This window comes from Danio aesculapii, chromosome 22 (genome assembly GCF_903798145.1).
Source record: "Danio aesculapii chromosome 22, fDanAes4.1, whole genome shotgun sequence".
NCBI classification, from domain to species: domain Eukaryota; kingdom Metazoa; phylum Chordata; class Actinopteri; order Cypriniformes; family Danionidae; genus Danio; species Danio aesculapii.
In genome coordinates this window covers 28843756-28866601 of record NC_079456.1, presented here as the reverse complement: position 1 = coordinate 28866601, position 22846 = coordinate 28843756, and the positions used below count along the sequence as shown (strand labels likewise).

Genomic DNA, 22846 nt, shown 5'->3' with positions numbered 1-22846 from the left:
AGCAAAGGCCCTCGAGTATGGGTAAAACCATATTTGACAGGGCTCCCCAGCAGGCACAGGATGTTAACATAATGTCAGATTGGCGTTGCACCCCAACGTTGTGGGGGCATTGCATTGTTTGGAAATGAAAATTGACGTGAATGTCAAACGTTCAACCTAAAATCAACCAACTACCAATGTTTAATGATGTTACAGCTTGACGTTGTGTGGATGTTATCATAATGACGTCTATCAGACAGACCACTGAAGTAAAAAAAATAAAATAATTTGCATTTTGCATTTCTCTGTAAAACAAAGAAACTAGCGATAGTGTATCAAATTGTTTTACTAATATTTTATTTATATACTTAATACAATATTGTCCAATGTTATTGCTTGCTTTCGTAAATTTATGTATGTTTTTTCTTTGCTGTGCGTGCATCTTGTTTTACAGACACTTAAAGAAAAACACATTACTGTTTGATAGTTTAAACACTGAATCTGGTACAAATGTGTCCAAGATAATACACTGTAAGGTTGCGATTTTTAAGTAATATTCTGTTGCATAATATTAGAGGAACAACGATTTGTCGTCATTGTATTCATTTTTTGTGAAATCTTTAGAAGTACATGTGTGAGCATGGAACACAAGTTAACACAAGTCCAAAGGCACTAACATTAGTTAAGTTAACATGAGTCTAAAACCTTAATAATATATGATTTGACTAATTGCGATAAAATTACCAAAAGCAACAGAATTCTGCACAGTCCTTGGTATCTCAGTTAGATAGACATGTCTTGTCTTATGACGTGTCTCTTTTCTTTGCGAGTTCGAATGCCGTGTACGAGATTTGTTTATTTAGTCTAATTTTTAAAATTCTGTTTTAAAAAAAATGGAGGAAAGTGTAACGTAAATGTTAGGCTATATAGCAGAACATCATTTTGTCATTAAGAGCTATTCTGAGAAAATATCAGCTTGTGTGTGACTTTGTAGGCACAGGTTAACATGAGTCTACAACTATAAAAAACATGGTTTGACCAACTGCTAAAACATCATTTTGTCATTCAGAGCTATTCTGAGAAAATATCAGCGTGAGTTTGTAAAAACACATAAAAGCAAGTAGATGAAAACAAGTTAACACGAGACCACAACCAAAACAAAACATATGTTGATTGATAAAGATATCAAAACCGACCTCTACATGTGTACTCATGATTAGCTCAGTTCAAAGTGCTTAGAATCACCAAGAAGCGACACCCAGCAACAGCCCTGCAATACCGCCATTTTGGAGTGAAAGCAATTGGCCATCCATTAGATTTTATTGCTGTTGCGATGGCAAGCAGCTGTTCTCTTTTTTAATATTTATTTAAAAAGCACATTAAAGCTAAAATACAACCTGAAAGATGACAATACAACACTTACAATCAAAGACTGGAGATTATCAGCACTTTTAATTAATCTAGTTAATTTTATAGACTTGTTTAATATATTTTAACCATATTTGTTTTTTTGAAACTCTCACTTTTAGGTGAAATTACTTTAAATTACTTTCATTTATTAGTTTACGCACTGGCATAATACAAATTAATACTGGCATGTTAAATTAAATTAACATGATTTAAAAAATTTGTTGATAACAGATAGTCTTGTCAACATTTTGGAAATTGTCTGTTTTCATTGAGATATTGTTTAAAATGTTACTTTTTAAAAGGGGTGTATAAAATATAATATATGCTCTCAGCATAAATAAGTATAACTAAGTATATTTAACTCAGTATTTTAATTCATTCTGTCTAATGTTAGTTATCTGTGCTGTTATTCTATTGGAATTTTTATTCCAAAATGGCCGCCTCTTGGTGATTCTATGCTCTTTGCTCAGTTAGAATGGTCCTTTGATACTTGACTGAACCTTTTAACTATACAAGATTGAATCTCGTTGATGACATTTAAGTTATAATTATTTTTTTGGATTATTTTTGGTTATATACTGTTCTGCTAAACAAATATTAAAATCAATATTGTTGACAATGACACTGACACCAAGTAATAAGAATATTTATTTGGTATGGGCATGTTTTGTTGCTGTGAAAAAGTGACGAATCTGCCAATTTGCAAATGTGAATTGTTTACACCTGGAGAGGGTCACAAGTTAAACCGTAACACTGGATCTACTTTAGGTGTCTGTTTATCTGAAAATAACAGCACACCTTAGAATGCTAATCATTTATTCCTTCATTTTCTTTTCGGCTTAGTCCCTTTATTAATCAGGGGTCACCACAGCGGAATGAACCACCAACTTATCCAGCACATATTTTACGCAACGAACGCCCTTCCAGCTGCAACCCATCTCTGAGAAACATCCAAACACACTCATTCACACTCATAAACTACAGACAATTTAGCCTACCCAATTCACCTGTACCACATGTCTTTGGACTGTGGGGGAAACCGGAGCACCTGGAGAAAACCCACACGAGCGCAGGGAGAACATGCAAACTCCACACAGAAACACCAATTGACCCAGTCAAGGCTCAAGGACCTTCTTGCTGTGAGGCAACAGCACTACCTACTGTGCCACTGCGTCGCCCAGAATGCTTATCAGCCAATAAGAATCAAGCATTCAACAGACCTGTGCAGTATAAAGTGCCATACATACTAAGGATGATAACTATAAATATAACAGTAACTATATTTGCGACAATGTCAGCAAACAATGATAAGTTTATTTTTAGTTTATGCTTTTCTTTTTGCATTACTCGTTGTAACCAGCAGATGTCCTCAGTGTGCTAGGTTTCTAGTGCATCTGACCAGTGAATCTAGTGCAGTGAATTTAGTAAATGAACCGTATTCGCAGTGAGTGTACTAAAATAAACATTATTGCATTACTGCATTTTTAAAGAAGGCAAAACAAAGACTACACTGGATAAATGTGCCTATTTTTTTTTTACTTTAATTTGCTAGCCTAGCTTGCATAGTTTCAATTGCATACTTTCAATAATTTTTATCATTCCCTTTCATGGTATAACCAATATTTTTCTAAATAATCATTATCTTTAAATAACCTTGAAAAGAGGGCTTAACATCAAGCAGAGCTTCTCCACAATAGCTTTGAATTGCACAAGACTTTTATATTTCAATGGATTCTGACTGTCAGAGTTTCATCATTTATAAGCTGGGAAAAAAGTCATTCTGAAAGTGAATTCAGCAACGTCTGAACTCTGGTGTAATTTTACATTCAGAACAGTTTTAGACAGCCCGCTTTATTGTAATCTTTATAGTTATCATGCTTGATGTAAACGACCATTAAAGGGGAACTATTCTGCCACTTTTTTCAAAATGTAAACGAAGTCTCTGATGTCCCTAGAGAGTGTGTGTGTGTGTGTGTGTGTGTGTGTGTGTGTGAAGTTTCAGCTCAGAAAAATTGTTTATAACTCTTTGAAACTGCCCCTTTTAGGCTTTGATCCAAATTGTATTGTTTTGGTGACTGTCACTTTAAAATCGAATGAGATTGTGCTCTCTACAGACACCTGTGGGACAACATAAAATATGAAAAGCTGAAAATGTCAAAAGATGAGCCTCAGAAGAAGGCAGACTATGGAGACTCTGCCGTTCATTAATGCTTCTTAATCAATGACATTATCTTCACCAGTTACAGTGCAAGCTCTAATGGCAGACGGCTGCTTCTCACTCAGGGCTGTTTAAGCTAATGAGGCAGAAATCATCACTAATAGGCGGGGCTTCCCTTTCTGATGACACGTGCGGAAGGAGAATGTTAGTTACAGATTAAGATTAATAACCACTAAGACAAGAAAAAAATTATTTTCTGCCACCAGGAACTCAACCTCCTGATGGCAGCAATTGAATTTCTTTCTATAATGGATGATCAAAAAATGTGATAAAACATTTATACATAACGCTACGTTTATATAAAGTTAAATAAAACTTTGAATACACAATTCCTGGGCCATTTTGAAAGCCACTTGAAATTGCTTTCCTGGTTAATGTTGGACTCACTCCGTTCATTGTTGCTGAAGGCTCCTCTAATGGATCCACCGACTCGCATCTCTCCGTCCTGCAAGTCCTCCCACTCCAGGTCTCTCACAGGAATGGGCTGCCGGTAAAGCTGATACCACAGCTGCTCATTCTGGGTAATCGCCCGTGTGATCACCAACACGTCCTGAAACAGGAACACGTGTAGCTTCTGCAGAAAGACAGACACAGAGAGAGATTTTTGGGTTTGTTATAATGTGGAATTTTTCAATAACGTTTGACATTTATTTACTATCTGTTTGTTGAGCTGAAAAGTTGCCTTTTAATGACCACACTTTTAAATGCACTTGTTGGTATTTAGCTAGGATGGAACAATGCTTTTATTATGCTTTTATTTTCTACCAGGCTTTTCTATTTTCAGGAGAGTACCAGAAATACAGTTTTGGCGTTTCATCTAGCGTTTCTAAACAGCTCTTTGTCCACACTATACCAATGAAAATGAACAGTCAGTGTCAGTGGATGCTTTGAGCACAAAACCACAGGTAAGAGCAGCGCACTTTGATGGAGTTCATCAAGGATCTTCCGCTGGATCTCATCTCACTATTGTTGTTAAACGTGATATTTAATTCATCTAAGGACTCTACGGTCTTTTGAATCAATTACTTGTTTTCAGGTAACATGTTTTGGCTAAGCGCAAAGATAAGTTATTATATATTAATTTATGTAACCATGTACACTGATTCTGTACATTTGACTGATTGCTTGCTTTTACTTCCTATATTCTATAAACTTATTGTACGTTATACTTTTATAATGGCCATTATTGATTATTCATTAATTTTCAGCTTAATTTCTTTATTAATCCAGGGTCACCACAGCGGAATGAACCGCCAACTTATCCAGCATATGTTTTAAGCAGCGGATGCCCTTCCAGCCACAACTCATCACTGGGAAGCATTCATGCACACTCATACACACACATACACTATGGACAATTTAGCCTTCCCAATTCATCTATACCACATGTGTTTGGACTGTGGGGAATACCAGAGCACCCAGAGAAAACCCATGCGAACACGGGGAGAACATGCAAACTCCACACGGAAACGCCAACTGACCCAGCCGAGGCTTGAACCAGCGGCCTTCTTGCTGTGAGGCGTTCATGCTACCCACTGCGCCATCGTGCTGCCTATGCTGCCTGTGTTTTGTATTTTTCAATGAAAATGCCCACACAGAATCTGTGCATGCAGAAATCCACAGATTTCCGCATATTTTCAAGCCTTTATTGATTCTTTATTGATTTGTGTAAATGTGTGTAAATTTATATTTATTTAGTTTTTTAATTAATTTCAGTCATATCATTGACTAATATGAAAGTGTTCATTTGATTTATTTACAATACAGTTTGTAAAGTAATATTTTCAGTCTTTTAGTAGACATATTATATGATAGACTTGCTTTGTTTACCAAATAAGTGGATCTAGATGGATTTACATTGTAAACATTAAATAAAAGTTAAAAAGTATTTTTTTTTTATTTCATATAATCTGTTTTAGTTACAATACTTCCAAAATAAGACTTTTTACAAAATTCTCAGCCGAAATAGCAAAAAATGCCCGCAGATTCTGTCTGGCCCTAGTTATAGGCTCTATTTTGTTATTTGCATACAGTGAAGATGACGATCATATAAATATGTAGCTACACAAGACCATTAACAGTTTTAGTGTCTCTTAAGTTGATAATATTAAAATGAAAATAGGCAGTTCCTTATTTCATGTTTTCATTTTATTGTTAAGTACACTGTTTCCTTTGAAGATTTACCTGAGGTGTCTGGTGTCTGAACTTACAAGGAAAGAATGTAAGACTAAACTTTGTGTACTTGATATTGAGAAAAAGCCTCAATCATATAGGCGAATGTCTGCAGCCGCGTCTCCATTTTCAGATGTCTCTGTTTTCCCCCATCCACACTGACACGGAGCAGTAGCGATTTAAAACCAAAATGGCCTCTTCAGCGATTCCAAAACTCTCCGTTTTCGGGGCTGGAAAACTTCGGGATAGTGTGGACGGAAGGTGTAACCGTAGTAAAATGTTTGTATTTTAAAACTAAAACGTATTAGTGTAAACGGAGCCTTGGATACCGCATTAGAAACACAAATGTCATTCATGCAAAAGTAATATTAGACAAAGTGAACATACATTTTTTAATAAAATGAAAACAGGATGAGGATTTACAATGCTAATGACCATTAAAATGCATCATTACAGTCTTGAAGCGGTTCATTAAATGAACGAGTTTAAAGGTTCCTTGGATTTAAAATAAAGTTTTTTTAAATGTTAGTATTAGTCTGTTATTTTTAAGGATATCTATAATCTAGTGTGCTCCAAAACAGTGACACAATTTTTGATGTCACCTCATACTTCAGTTTCTCATCAAATCTTCTGACCAATCAAATGGTCTCTAGTATCTAAGATGCCCCGCCCCCTTTAAGACGCTTCTCGTTTTCTTTTAATTTGATGCGCTTGAGCTCAACCATTCTCACTGGCAGAGCTGTGATTAAATCTAAACCGCTCTGTCTTTCTGTTTCAGTAGAGATTAGGGCTGCACAATATATTGTTTAAGCATCGATATCACAATCTGTGTGTCCGCAATGGTTTTATCGCAAGATATGCAATGTTGACTAAAGCCGCGGTCACCTCTGGCTACATAATTTGTGCTCTCCAGAAACATATACAGGGCTACTGTATGTTTTCACAATGAGCCTGTGTTAAATAAATCTAGACCCAAAGAAAGGACAAATGAGTGAAGCTCTTACAACTCCTCTGTTGTTCTTGAGTTCTCCATGGCAGATGAGGATCCGTGAACTCTCGATCAGTAAATCTCTCTGGCCACTTTCCAGATACAGTAAGCGCTCTTTATAGTAACGGCACTCCGACTCGCCCGTTTGTGTGTTAATACCGGCCACGATGCTCTGGATCATGTGAATCTGTAGAGGTCAAAGAGCAATAACAACAACAATTCAATTTATTGTTATGCAGTAAGATATTGTCACTAATTGACAGAAAGATTATTACTCAAGCATTTAAAAATTGTGAACAAAAACATGGATGTCAGTGGTTATATTTTGGTGTATTTTTTCAATGGATGAATGTAGTTTGTTATGAAATCAATCCATAATTTTCCAGTACTATTTTAAATGTATATACAGTTGAGGTCAGAATTATTAGCGCCCTTGTTTATTTTTTTCCCCAATTTCTGTTTAACATAGAGCAGATTTTTTCAACATATTTATAAACATAATAGTTTTGATAACTTATCTCTAATAACTGATTTATTTTATCTTTGCCATCATGACAGTAAATAATATTTTACTAGATATTTTTGAAGACACTTCTATACAGCTTAAAGTGATATTTAAAGGCTTAATTAGGTTAATTAGGTTAATTAGGCAGGTTAGGGTTATTACCCTAACCTAGGGGGGTTAGGGTTATTACCCTAACCTGCCTAATTAACCTAATTCATTGTATAACGATGGTTTGTTCTCTAGACTATCGAAAAAATATAGCTTAAAGGCTAATAATTTTGACCTTAAAATGGATTTAAAAAAAATTACAACTGCTTTCATTCTAGTAGAAATAAAACAAATAAGACTTTCTCCAGAAGAAAAAATATTATCAGACATACTGTGAAAATTTCCTTGCTCTGTTAAACATCATTTGGGAAATATTTAAAAAAGGGGAAAAAATTTAAAGGGGGCTAATAATTCTGACTTCAACTGTATAGTTTCCACTGTGAACACAGCATCCTAATTATTGTGAAAAGAGTTATTCAAGTAAACTTGAATTTAATTGAATTATGACAAAAAAGTTGTAATATTTTATACATTATAGCTAATATGGTTAAAATAAATACATGTAAGCTGCCATTTCTGCAATATTTTGAAATATATGTTGCATATATTTAATGTATGTGAAATGCAAACATGACCTTGTATGTCACTTATGTCATTTGCAGTACACTTTAGGCTTAACTTACAGCTTCATCCAGGTGCTGCCGGTCGGGGTGGTCATTGGGTGTGTGTTTGAGGATCTCTCTCAGTAGTAGTGGGTATTTGACCAGTCGACTGCGCGGGATGTCCAGGAAGTTCCAGAGGTCCAGTTTTCGGCTAAAGGGTGATTCCAGACAGCGTTGAAGAAAGTCGTGTACCCGATGATCCTGCTTCTTATGGTCCAGCAATGCTTTCGCTGCTACCTGGTTACTACAGTAGCTGTTGTAGGTTTCAAGACAAGGGAGCTGCGGTGAGAGACAAACAGAGTAGTTCTTGAACAGGGATGTCAAGCTCATGATGGGTCAATTTCCACACAGATGAGCTCCAACACTAATCAAACACCCACCAGACAGGTATGATGGCAAAGCTGAAGTTAAACTCTTCAAAATGTTGGTCCAGCAGGATTTCTTTTATTTCATTTTTATTTGGAGAAAGAGAACAGTTGATTTTTTATAATTAAGTAGTGCATGGAGATCTGCAGAGTGGATGGCAACATCAACAGCCTGAGGTATCAATACATTTGTGCTGCCCATTACATTACAAACCACAGAAGAGGGCAAATTCTTCAGCAGGATTGCGCTCCTTCTCATATTCAGCCTCCACATCAAAGTTCCTAAAAGCAAAGAAGGTCAAGGTGCTCCAGGACTAGCCAGCCCAGTCACCAAATATGAACATTATTGAGCATGTCTGAGGTAAGATGAAGGAGGAGGCATTGAAGATAAATCCAAAGGATCCTGACGAACTCTCTGCTTTGTTTGCTATTCCAGATGACTTTATTAAAAAGTTATTTGAGTCATTGCAGAGATGTATGATGCAGTCCTCCAAGCTCATGCAGTCACCCACAATATTCATTTTTTCTCCATTGCACCATTACTTTATATTCTATACTGTACATTTTTTCTGATAAGTGACAAGAATTTTGTCTAAAAAAAGTCAGACCTTACTGTCCTAATTAAATGATTAAAATCAAGGCATGATCACTTTTTATTTTGGTAAAATAAGCATAATCTAGAGACCTTTGTCTTTCATATAAGCCACTTCTGATACCAAATGATCAACTAAAAGTCAAGTTATTATATGTTGTTCCTAAAACTTGGATAGGCGATGTATACACATTTTCAAGCACACACACAGAACATACAGACACAGAAAAGTATGTATTTCAAATCAGAATAAAACCGGCTCTGACTTTAGCCAACCATTCCAGACTGAAATCAGGCTGAAAACAAAAGAAATGTGATGTATTAAAGATTTTAAGTATTTTTTTTTTTTTTCAGATGAAGAAAACTGCATAGAGGGCTGAAAATATAGGATGGCAGTGAGACGATCTTACCCAGTTGACTAGAATATGGCCCATATGATCAGTTGAGCCATCCGGATTTCTGGCCTCTCGCAGGCGACTCAGCAGATCTACAGGATTAGAGACAAAGCTTGGGTCTTTTTGTCACCATTTTCATGTGTCACATTGACAAGAGGTTTGCCTATAATAAATGTTTCCATGCTGTACGTAAACCAAAATTATTGTTTATATTTTGTGATGAGATTAAAATTATTTCTTAAAAAAATATATATTTTGCAATTGCATAAATATTCATATTTAAAAAAGCTTATTGGAATTAGTGGATGGCAGATGTCCCATCATTATCTATTTAAAGCAGTAAATTAAGAAATATAACACATCAAAAGTTCAGTATGGAGTACTACATGGCCATTGGTGGAAAGAGTACTGAAAAATCACACTCAAGTAAAAGTACCATTACTTGCCGAAAAATGTAGTGGAAGTTGAGTAAAAGTATCTGTTGTAAATATTACTCAAAGTATGAGTAAAAAGTAGCCCTTTTAAAAATACTCAAGAGCAGAGATGTATAAAGTACTAGAGACCCAGACTTAAGTAAAAGTACAAGTACTCTATCAAAAAGTGACTTGAGTAGAAGTAGAAGTGCTCTTTAAACACCATACTTAAGTGGAAGTACTAAAGTATTCAACATTTTTTGTACTTAAGTATTGCAAGTAGTTTATTTCAAAATGTACTACTCAAGTACTGAAAGTAAAAGTACAAGTATTGTGTAATGTAGTTATTAACGTGGTTAAGCAGAACGAAAAGAAACATGGTTTACAATACTGTTTTTCTCTCACGTTTGAACCACAAATCTGACAGCTTTAACACACACCTTAAAAGTTGTGCCGAATCATGCTAATAGATCTTTTAATTTGCCAGTAACCTGGGTTAATCGTTTCCGGTGAATTGTATGCCAATGCAAAATCGGCGCGTTTAAGGACTGTTTTCCTTAAAAATCAGCGATCTCCACTGGCTGAGTGATATCCGATATAAAGTATGTCTCAGATTGCACAAGAAGCACTGCATTAAATAACCTTTTTTCCCACCATGTCTTTATAATATGAGCATTTATTTTACCCCAGTATATTCAATAGAGCTTCTGAGCTAGCCTGCTGATTCTGACAGGTGTGTGCGAGTAAACGGCTTTTTGTCTCGTTTTACGCTTGAACAACTAAATGAATGCCAAAGTCTTTTTAACTGATTTTATTTGAATTACATTACAACATCGATGCTGTAGAAAGAACCGTATAGTATGGAAAAAAACTCACAATAACAGGTCACCAGAAGTTTATCAGTATGGGAAACACACTAGCTCGGCATATACCCTATTGAAACCCATTTTCAAAAAGGTCTATAATTGTAACGAGTAGGGGTGTGAATTTACACTGGTCTCACGGTTTGGTTTGGTTACGATTATCATGCCATTGATTCAGTTCAATTCGATATCTCGGGGCATTGACGATGCTTCCCATACATAATTAGATTTTTTCTTCACAACACAATAATTTTTTTAATTAAAATCTATAAATATATTAATATCTATATATTAATCCTTTAACTGCCTGCTCGATCAAATGGTTGACCATATTTTGACTGACCATATCTTATTGAGAGGAGTACCTAATTTAACTAAACCTGAAAGCACTCGTCACAACATTGCTTCATTGCTTCAAAAACAAGGAAATCAGTCCTCACAATATGTGAACTGTTTTTGGTAAAAATTTGCAAGGTAAACATATTTTCTTGACATATTACCCTCTAAGAGCCCTAACTTTACAAAGTTATGTTACTTGGTGCCGTGAAAAATATTTAGTGTGTTTGTATTAATGTTTCAAAAACATGCTCAACCAAATGGTTGATTAGTCACTTTATGATAAAGGTAGAAAAGCAAAACTAATAATTTCATATCATGCATTTCTGCAGTCTGAATGGACTGTTTGCTGAGAAATATCAACTTTTGATCATTCACAGAATAAATATGACACAGCTTGTTATTTATTCATGAATATAAATAATTTCTTAAGTATATCTTAAGGATATTTTTGGAGTAAATTTAATTAATTTTTAGAACTTATGTGTGGACATCACAACTTTCAAAGATGATTACCTCTTAAATGCCAAATACTTGTGTACCAGTATTAGCACAATTGAAAGAAATTGATATTTGATTGTTTGTTTTTTGTAGATATTTGATGGATGTCAATAGTTTCTATGGTACAATAACTCACATCGTCAGGACCAGAAAATCCCTTCACTGATGAGATAATTCAGCATGTTTACTCACATACATACTCTCTCTCCCTCTCTCTCTCTCTCACTCTCTCTCTCACACACACACACACACACGCACGCACGCACGCACGCACGCACGCACGCACACACACACACACACACACGCACGCACACACGCACACACGCACACACACACACACTCACACTTTGGGAGTTTTTGAAGTTTGATTGGTTAATAACACAATAAACAGGAGTTCCATCTTCTGGAGGCACTTGTGAAACTAAACTAAACAAGCAAACTAAATCCTGTTGCACTAATTCACTTGATTTAGATTTTATTGTAAAAAGCAAGAAAACGTGTATATTACTGTGTTAAATGAAAATCTGAAATATTTTATGGCTTATGGCTATGATTTAGTATTCAAAATGTTTTATTATTAATTATGTTTTAATTTAATTAGTCTTACACTTCATATTTTCAGATTTTTATGGTATATTTATTAATTCTGGTACTTTTACTATAAACCAACATCTCAACCATTTGGTAGAGGCTGATATTTTAGAAATTATGGGATGTGTTGTAAAAAAATGCATTGATTTTGTTAACTAGTGACATTAGGAGTTAAGAAATGCAATCAAAAAAAATTATATTGCTTTTTTCTTGGTGTGACAGTTAAAGGGTTATTTGTAGTACAATTTTGTTCTTTAATACAGCAGTAAGATATATGAACTGTACCCTTAATTTGACCCGCTCAAAGAAAACACTCTTTCTGAATGTATCAAACAAAACTCATGCACAGAAGACAGCATGAGCATTTATAGCAAATAAACTAATGTAAATATTATCTCGCCTGCTTTTCGAGCGCTGACAGGCGAGGACTTGCACCTCTTTGTTTGGTTATTGTCTTCACCTTCTCAACAAGAAGGGCTGCTAGCGCCTTTAGAAATGAAAGCGCTGTTCACTGATGGCGAGAGGAACAGCCGCGGTTACAGTCTATATGTGTATAATAAGCGGTTATCATAGGTAATCCATAATAGACACATTGGAGAAAACTTGCACCTCAGACACGCTCGTGTCTGGATCCACAAGTATCTCTTTAACAGCCAAGAGGAGAGGAAAAGTTACCTCGCAAACAGGCCAGCGGGTCAAATCTTCAAAGTGAGAGAGGGAGAGATGGAGTCTTACAGCATTTCTCCATAGTAGTGAAATAGTGGCTCGTGTGCTGTGCCGCCTTCACTCGCCCCTGCCTCCGTCCTTCGCCATAGTATTGCGACATCGCACATAGTAGATAAACCGGTTATGATTACTGAACCAATATCGATCATTTTGACACCCCTAGTAACGAGTAACAATGCAGCTCATAAAAAATCTATCGGAGTAAAAGTATTAAACTCATCGAAAATATGTACTTAAGTAAAAGTGGAAGTAGGAGAAAAAAACAACACTCCAGTAAAGTACAGATACTGCCTTTCAGTACTTAAGTACAGTAGTGAAGTAGTTCTACTTTGTTACTATACATCTCTGCTCAAGAGTAGTGAGTATTGAGAATTACACTGAAAAGCTGGTGCATTTACATGTAATTTGTGCATGTGTGTGTAAACGCAACATTCTGTAGTGCATCTAGTTATTGTCCAGCAGGCACACAACGTCATAAGACGTTATTATTAGCATAGATTTAGGATGTGACGTCAGGTGACCAAAATTCAATATCTCGAAAGCATCTAAGGACAACGTTATTTTGATGTCCAATAATGACGTCAAATAATGTTGATATTTGGTCGATTATAGGTTGTTAGAAAGTGACCAAAAACCAACGATGAGCCAACAACTTAAACCAATGTCATATTGATATCAAATACTGCCATTTTTTCATCAGGTATGGGAACCAAAATCCAACGTCTGATAGATGTCATAGTGGTAACATCCACACAACGTCAAGCTGTAACATCATTAGACATTGATATTTGGTTGGATTTAGGTTGGACGTTGACGTTGAATTCTGACATCAACACAATTTTTATTTCCAAACAAAATGCAACGTCCCCATGATGTTAGGGTACAACGTCAATCTGACGTCATGTTGACATCTTGTGCCTGCTGCTGGATGTTTAAGGCCATTTCTGTCATCATACAGTAAACATCTGACATCTTCTTTTAAGTGACATGCATCTAAACAGTCTGTGCATCAATGCATATAGAGATTTTGGACAGTGTAGTGGTGACTACAGATTGAAGGAAAATAGTGGAGTAAAAGTACAGATACAGCATTAAAAATGTACTCAGGGAAAAGTAAAATTACACATTTTTAAAACTACTTAGTAAATTACAATTCCTGAGAAAAACTACTCAATTACAGTAGTTTGAGTATTTGTAATTAGTTACTTTACACTATTGTACATGGCTCAGTACTCAAACAACTACTTTAAAAAAAATTGTACATCCCCCTAGGAAATATCATAAAAACAGTTTTAGTTTTCACTGTTAAGCTGCCTTTTCACTGCACATGACATTCAGACACGACTGTCGGAATACGCCCCCTTGTGGCAGTCGCACAGACTATTCAGGTTTGTCCTACACCATGGGAAGCTGATTCTCATGGTGGTGTCCGAAATAAAGAAGTGCAAAAGCAAGAGCCTTTATTCTCCATGCATTCAACATTGAATGAATGAATACTAGAAACTCATCACAGACTGCTAAAAAATTTTTATTACTAAGTAATGAATAGAACTTTAAAAAAAATATAAAGACATTTTCTGATTCAAAAAATAACAAAAAACTCCTATTTCTCATCTCATGCACATGGACCTGCTTGTACAACACTGGAATACATCACATCCGGTCTGCCGGTCGCCTACAGTCTAGTCGCAGGAGTTTAAATATTTTAACAGATCCTCAGCTCTAATCAGATCTGAATTTTCTACATACGGAGATGATCGGAACTCCACGCAGCTCCCGGACTACTCTCCATTGGAACCGGATCCGGTCTGTTGCTTGTAGTTTGTCGTGTGGAGTGGAAAGGCTGCTTTACGATGTTAATATACTTTAAAACACTATATTTCATCTAGGCCCAAATAATTATACTAATACATAATGCACAGTTGATTGTAGTACAACTTATTGCTACTAAATTCAGAAACAAGCAATGGATTTACTTATGGGACCCATAACCTTCTCATTCAACAGCTTAGAACACTGGCTAACTCAGCTCCTACTAGTTCTGTCAACGTTGTACTGGCTCTCCTTTATCTAAAATTTAAACCCCACAATGTGGCTACTTGGTTTACACTTGATTTTCATTTCATTCTTAGTTACCACTCACTCACTTTAAATACTTATTTTTGAGATGCATAGTTATTCATTAGGATGTCATTATACCTGCCTTTTCAAATAAGATATTGAGCCGTGGAAACATCCCTAATAATTACTCAGGGTTACCCATTGTAAATGTGAAAAGTGGCACCTAAATGGTTGGCACCACACTCCACTAGAGAGGAGCAAAAAGTGAAGGTTTTAGAAAACAACAACAAGACACTGATTTCAATAGCTTTGGATTTTTGTTTGCGTGATATTCTCTTTAATGTTTTAATTTAATTTTTGTTTTTTGAATTCTCTTCGCTCACACAATCATTTAAAATAAATGGAAATATGCCAAATACAGAACGGGTTTGGGATAGGTTTCAAAATGGACCCGATCACACCAGATCCCTGTGTGTCTATCTGCAATAAACAGCCCATCTTGTTGACAATGGTAATATATGCTTATTCATTTTATATAAATTTCTGTAATATTGTTGAACAACATGTACATGTTTATATGGTTTATGTACAATACAGTTTGCAAAGTAATATTTTCTGTCTTTTATTAGATATATTACTCACCCATATATTACTAATATATTACTTATTTATTACTTATATTTTTGCTCACCTTCATGTAGTGGAATGAGGGAGTCCAGCGTGCCGAATATTTGATTGAGCTCATGTTCCGTCATAATAGACAGCTTCAGCATGGGGTCGTGATATGCCTACGATGAAATCACAAATCAGACATAGGACACTCAAACCCTCATGTCTATTCTGGCAGAAAAGAGGACGCATTTGAAAATTTGACTGAGAAAAAAACCCAATTATATTCTAGGTTTGCCTTTAATCAACGTTTTTACACTGTACTTAAACCACTGTTACCTTTTTTTATTTTGTAATGACATTAAATTAATTTCTGTGTAAATAAAACCTGTGTTTGTATCCACCATGTGCTCCTCTGTTCCTCCCTTCTTGTTTCCAGCTGCCATGCCCTCTGTGTTTAGCCCTCATCTAGTCCTTGTTAGTCTCAGGCTGTGTTTGAAATCGCAAACTTTCATACTATAAAGTACACTAAAAACCATATGCAAGCCGAGTAGTATGTCCGAATTCCAAAAAAAAAAAAAACAGTACGCAAGAAAAACCCAAATGACCTACTACTTCCGACGAGATTCTGAAGTGTGCATCCGATGCATGCTGCGCTACCTCACGATGCCCCCGCGAGACAATTCATGAATGGGAGTTAAGCATGAAGTGACAAAAAAAGCAGTGTACCTTCTTGGCCAGCTTCAAGTCTTCAATCAGGTCCTGTTCTCCCTGAGACAGCTCAAAGATGGCCTGCCGAGCAAATGATAAAGAAGAACTTCAGTGAAGGGTACTAACATTGAAGAAAAAAGTGCATGTTGCAGACATTCCGGTTAAAAACATATTTATAGGGTTATACAAGTATTCCTAGAACTCATATAACCTATTCATGGTTCAACTTAAACTTAAACATTTAGGACTTAGACGAAGTGATCCCAGTGGTCCCAGAGAGTGCTATATGAGAATTTAATCATATGCGAGAGCATCCTCAGGTGATTTGCTGAGTCTTGTTTAAACTTTAAAGAGTTCACCCTCAGCTGATGATTGGTTATAAAGCGTGTTTGGCATCCTCGAGCCCAGGGCTCCTTCCTGTTTGCAGGGCGAGAGGGGAGTTTGAGTTGAGGTAGATCTCGAGAACTCCTATGCCTAATGACAAATTATAAATTGCTTTGGAGAGATATACTGTTGACTAAGAGCTCATCTATGGTGCCAATTTAGTTTAGTCAATTCACAGTTGTCGCATGTCTTTGGACGGGGGAGGAACCCGGGGGAAGCCCACACGAGCACTAGGGTTGTTGCGATACCATCTATTCATGTTACGATACTATACCAGCTGAAGTATCGTGATACCAAGTAGTATTGTGATACTGTACAGTGTTTCCTCTAGGATTTTTTCCAGCTGTGGCGGCAGGCCTTTTTTACTTAGATCTACTAACTACCTGTGGCATTTTTTCAATGACAAATGTCGTGTGTGCAGTATTAGAAGTCGAGATCGCATTTATGTAATAGCCTACAAGCATGCGAATCTCTATGCTTGCACGCCAATTTCCTCTGCTTGTGCACAAAACTTCTTGCACGCCCCCTCAAATATACGCTGCTCTAGCGCAGATCTTCTTGTGCGCTCACAAATAAACAGGGCTGAAGTGCGATTTAGTGCATTTATGTAACAAGTATGTCTTCAACATTTATTAGATTTGCTAGGAATATTTATGAATGCCTCAAATAGGCATACAGAGTGGTATTAATGCGTCCTGAAGTAAAGTGAAACGGCTATACGTCATGTTTGCTGGCCTCACGCACCTGTCAGTCAGTCAGTCAGTCAGCACGTAACCTTAAAGGGTTAAACAAATGACGCACAGCACTACTACGGTTAGAGAAAAGTTTGCACTGTTATAATTCACTTACGTTTTAATACGTTTTGGTGCGATTATAGCCCGCTATTAAAAAAACACGACTGAATGTTTTGAATGAAAAGCTGTAATGTAGCCATGGCGGGATCAATTTTGGCATGGCGCCCCGCCATGGAAGAATGAATGTAGCGGAAACCATGCAGTAATTCATAACTCAAATCTATGAAATAAAGTAAATTGTCAGAAATACTATATTTTATGTTATACTAGACCTACTTGAATTAAATTCATAATTCCCTTATTATTTAAAAAAAGTATTTGCACATCCCTTCATCAACTATTTTGATGGGACTAACTTTGAACTAACTGACGAAAAGTACATTAAAATAAACATACAAATTATACAGAACGAAATTTGTTACAAAGAGTTTTTTTCCAACAAAATTAAGTGTTTTCAATGTTTCCTGTTGCTCTTTTTGGTTTTTCACCTATTGTTTTTTTGTCTTATCAGTTGTTTAAAATTTCACTTTGTGAGTAGTTCTTTTTAAGAGATTGTTGTGGTTGTTGTAGCAGCTGCTAAATCATATTGACTAACAGAACTGAACTGATTCAGACATGGGTTCGAATTGAAACATCAGAAAACATGCAATAAGATACCATAAAAGCGGTGAATTCTACACAGTTTTACAACCTTAAAGGGCTCCACAGACTATTCAAATAAAATGGTATATTGTTGCACAAACGTGTGGGAATTTTAGTGACTTTTCCCACATGCAACATTATGTATTGTACAGGGTTCATACAAATTTTTACAACTAAAATTCCATGACTTTTCCATGATTTTTCCTAGACTTTAAGGTAAATTTTCATGACCTAATGTCTACATATGCGTAGTAAAAGAAAAACAATGCAAGTTCAAATTTATTACAGCATGTCATAAAAGATGCAGCAATCTATTTAGTTTCAATTTATTTTTATATCTATGGAAAATTGATTTAGATAATACTTTTGCAGGTCTGGAAAATGCCATGTCAAAATTCCTTGACTTTTCCAGGTTTTCCATGACTGTATGAACCCTGATTGTAGATAGAACGTTGATGACGATACTATCGTTTACAAACTACAGTTGCACCGCCAGTATTTTAGAGCCATAGTATCACGATACTACCATAGCACCGGTAAACCGTGCAACCCTAACGAGCACAGGAAGAACATGTAAACTCCACACAGAAATGTCGGCTGGTCTGGTAAGGACTTGAACCAGTGACATTCTTGCTGTGAGGCAACAGTGCTAACCACAGAGCCATCCTATCAAAAAAAGGGGGGAAGCGTAGAGGTGGAAAGGGTAGATTCTTCAAGACGAAGATAACTGAGGTAAAAAAAACTCTGGTTATTTATAGTGAGTTCAGGTAATCATCTTATCTGAATCAGCCGTGGTCAATCATAAGCATGCAATCCTCTCGAAATTACTTTATAAACAAACTTCACTTCATTTAACGGCAAAAATCACCATTAACTCAGTTTTTTCCTAAAGGAAGCACAGTAATAAAATTCCTATCATAACGTAGAAACCAAGTTATTACATAAAATATGTAACAGGCAGTGATGGGAATAATAGCAATAAATAAATAAATAAATAAATAAACAAACAAACAAACAAACAAACAGCATTAGTAACAAGTTTTTCAGTAACGAGTAACCGAACAAATGACTGTTTCACCCGCTACAAGGCTGTTACTGTTACTGACAATGAAATGCAGCGTTAGCTATTTGATATACTGTATAATTTGTTGCAATTGATCTTGAGTAGGCTTAAGTGGGAATATGACAACCACATAACAGATGTCGATTGGCTAAGAATGCAGGTGATAACGTGAGCACCGCTATTAAAGGAAGAGAGGGAGTTACTACATTACAGCAAATAAATCCAGTTTAATAGTGTCCTGACATGTGAAATATAGCCTAATCAAAAGTAGCAAATGTAGTTAATCACACCATAGTATATTTTGACGAAACAATTTCACAAACAACATTTCCATATCATCAGCTTGCTGTGAGTGAAGATGGGAATCAGCCATACGGCATCAGAGTTTGCAATAAACTATTCAATTTATTACAGCAGGTGTCTCTCACATTAACCCATAGCAGCGTAAAGTGTAGAATAGTGTATTTTGTAATAAAATGTATTCAATTTGGTGTCCATATCATAATAGTTACTGTCCCTGATAAGGATCTACGATATATCGGCAGCCACATCGTTATCAGTCGATAAATGCTATTTTTAATTTTATTGTTATCGGTCCGTTAAAATTAGGCTGATATCTTTGAGCCGATAAATTACGCAATTGTACAGAACTGCCTGCCTTGCACATGCGTGGGTCTTATAAATCTTAAGAGTTATTGTTGTCGATATCGGACAAAAAATCCTTATCGGTACATCCCTAGTGCCTGATAATTACTCAGTTTGTAGTCTTTATCTTATTTCTTTAATTTCTAAAAGGTGTCGTTGTTGGTTTTGGGCATGAACAATAGCAAAATAATCTGCTTTCATTAAATGTGTCAATGTCACATGACCAAACCGATTTACATACTTTCTGCCAGTACATTTCTGAACATTCACAACTGTGACCAGTAGTATAACTATTTTGAACACAACTGAATGTCAATGCACTTTTACACAAAGTAAAACCTAATTTAACCAGCATAATATCAAAGAAACCAAAATCTTTGTTTGTGTGTTAGGGAGGTCTAAGGAGTAGGATGCAAATAATGAAATAGCAAGAACAAAAATTGGGAATAAACGGGTTAATACAAATGATGCATTTGAATTAGCATCTATTGGTATCAGTAAAACCAGGGAGTCTCACACTAGGCATGACTATAGTATCTACTAAGGGTTACTACAGTACTACTAATTACTACAGTATTTTTTTTATGTATTTCTGGGGGTATCTGAGGTTTGTCCCTCCTAAAGGCAGCTGGTTTATACTTCTGCATCAAATGATCGACGTGACCCACAGCGCATGCCTTTCATGTTGTTGTGCATTTATACTTCTGCATGCTGTTTCTGTTGCTCTGCAATAACACTTTCAAAACGCTAGCTGGCAGTAGGTTTTTATGTTCCTCTGTATCGTGTTTCTTCACTGGTATTTTGTTTTTTCTGAACGCTACCTTAATGTACAAGTAGCTAAGGGTGCTTTCACACCTGCATTATTTAGTTCGGATGAATCGCACAAGAGTTTGTTTTCCCTCTTTGTGCAGTTTGTTTGGGCAGGTGTGAATGTAGCAATCACACTCTAGGACGCACCAGAAGCAGACCAAAAAAGCGTACCGAGACCTACTTGAAGAGGTGGTCTTGGTACGCTTTCAAACGAACCCTGGAGCAGTTTGTTTGTGGTGATAACATGATCGGAACTAAAACAGACCCAACCGCAAAAAGTCCTGTGCCTTTTGGACTAATCCAGCTGCTGTAGTCTGATGCGCTGTGCCATCTTATGGGATTTGGAGGAAAAATATTTGTTGACAGCGCTTTACCAACAGTTTTAAACAGAGAGAGAGGGAAAAACATTACCTGATGGATCGTTGGTAATATTTCCGGAAGATGACCATGTCGCAGTTTAGCTAAATTAATTCACGCCTCCTGCTAAATCCTTTGCCGTTTGCAATGCATTGAAATATTGTTTTCTAGCTGTAGCTATGCTTCATTATCGAAATGTATAGTTTGTCTAAAGTGATGTATATGAACTATATAGTATACTATGACCAGGGATACAATCAGCCAGTGCAGTGACATTTTGTGTCTGCCAGTTTGTTTACTTGCAGGTAAACAATTGGCATTTTCCCGCACGTTAATTCTAACCAATCAAAAAGCAGTTTAGGAAATGTGTTCAATAACATCTGGCCAATGAGCGATGTGGATTTTGTCACATGACTGCACTTTGGTTCTTTTAAACTGGTTCGGACTAAAGCAATCAGTGTGGTGTGAAAAGGCCCAAAACGGCAGAGAAATGCTACAATGTATCATTTGTCGCCCTTGGTCCGGACCAAATGAATTGAACCACAGGTGTTAAGACACCCTAAAACTCGTTCATTCAGAGGTGGGAACCAGCGAACGAGCAACAACTTTAATCATAAGTTAAACACAAAACAACAGTCTCCATCTGGAGCTCCTTCATGGTACTCAACACTAGTAAACACTCGCTCCATTGGGTTCGAGCGGCTCTTACCCCGCCCACACTCGTCAACACTACCAAGCCGATCAATAACAGAGCTTGTGCTACCAATCGTTGCGTCGATGTAGTTATATTTTTGAGAGGTGCTCATCAGCATCAGCGACGGCCACGACGAGGGGTGATGGCGAAGGTGTATTATAAATAACAATGTGTGATATACTACTTTAAATAAATACTAAAACAAAGCAAATAGGGCAAAAATGTGTTTCAAGTTTTGAAAGGTTTTGAACCTTCGCAGAATTATTGGTTTATGTTTGCTTTATAAGAAAAAAGTTAATAGCTGTGAAACTCCAGAAAGCCTATTTTATTCACTTCATACATGAAGTTATAATATGCATTTGTATATATTATATGCATGTATTTTTCAATTAATCTACTGTCAACCTGCTTGACGGATAGTAATACAGCAATCTACAGGAGCATGAATACTATTTTAAGCTTTCATAATAGATTTAAATCTGAATATTTTTCATCACTAATAATAGAAGACCATTGTGATCAACCAAAATGTATCATTTTCATTACATTTTGCAGGTTTTGGTTAATATGCGGCACTGATTGACAGTGTTGACTGTATGAATTCACCTCTTGTCTCTTAATTTCTTTGGAGGATAGCATATGTCCCAGGCCTACATCAAATGTCTCACTCCACAGCTTGCTGTCGCGCCGTTTGGTGATGGTCGGCACAACCTGCCTGCTCCATGGCCGAGGTGCCATAATCTCCGGTCTGCAGTCACTGCGGAAGCTGATGGACCGCTGAAGAAAAGAGAATTACATGACAATGTCCTCTGCACACTGTATTAAATTCTATGTGTTTTATTATAATATTTGTCATCCTGCTTTTTAGCTGTCTGTCAACCTATCCACCTAGCTGTCAGTCTATCTGTCAAGCTATTTGTTGTTTGAATGAATGACTCAACTTCATAATCAAATAGTTTCAAAAAAATACATTTTGTTGATACTGAATATTGTTAATACTATATACAGTACATATAAAGAGAAACCATGATGGGACTGAATAAACTGTGGTAGGCTCTAATAATCTAAAGTCTGTATAGATAAATAAAATAATAAGTACTGTAGTTGATGTGTTACTATGGTTAATATTACAGCCTACCACAGCTTATTGTTACCATCACCAGCGATCTTACCACTATAGATCGCTGGAAAACATTCACGTCCAACTACAAATCTGCCTTGTTATGGACTACAGATCCAGTCATGCAACACACACACACCCACATGCTCCAAGTCACCATTAATTAGACACTCACAGCTGAAGCTGCTTTTG

General features: G+C 36.3%; 1 protein-coding gene across 3 annotated transcripts in view; it reads right to left on the bottom strand.

The window, feature by feature from the left end:
* Positions 1 to 22846, bottom strand: part of arhgef3 (Rho guanine nucleotide exchange factor (GEF) 3) — a 175578-nt gene that overhangs the window by 5625 nt on the left and 147107 nt on the right. For all 3 annotated transcript variants that reach the window (XM_056447652.1, XM_056447654.1, XM_056447653.1), the window contains 7 exons: positions 22141 to 22311; positions 16164 to 16226; positions 15517 to 15613; positions 9350 to 9426; positions 8004 to 8261; positions 6784 to 6954; positions 3995 to 4181 (listed from right to left, as the gene is read on the bottom strand). In XM_056447652.1, coding sequence (XP_056303627.1) covers positions 3995 to 4181; positions 6784 to 6954; positions 8004 to 8261; positions 9350 to 9426; positions 15517 to 15613; positions 16164 to 16226; positions 22141 to 22311 — 1024 coding nt within the window. The remainder of the gene's footprint in view (positions 1 to 3994; positions 4182 to 6783; positions 6955 to 8003; positions 8262 to 9349; positions 9427 to 15516; positions 15614 to 16163; positions 16227 to 22140; positions 22312 to 22846) is intronic.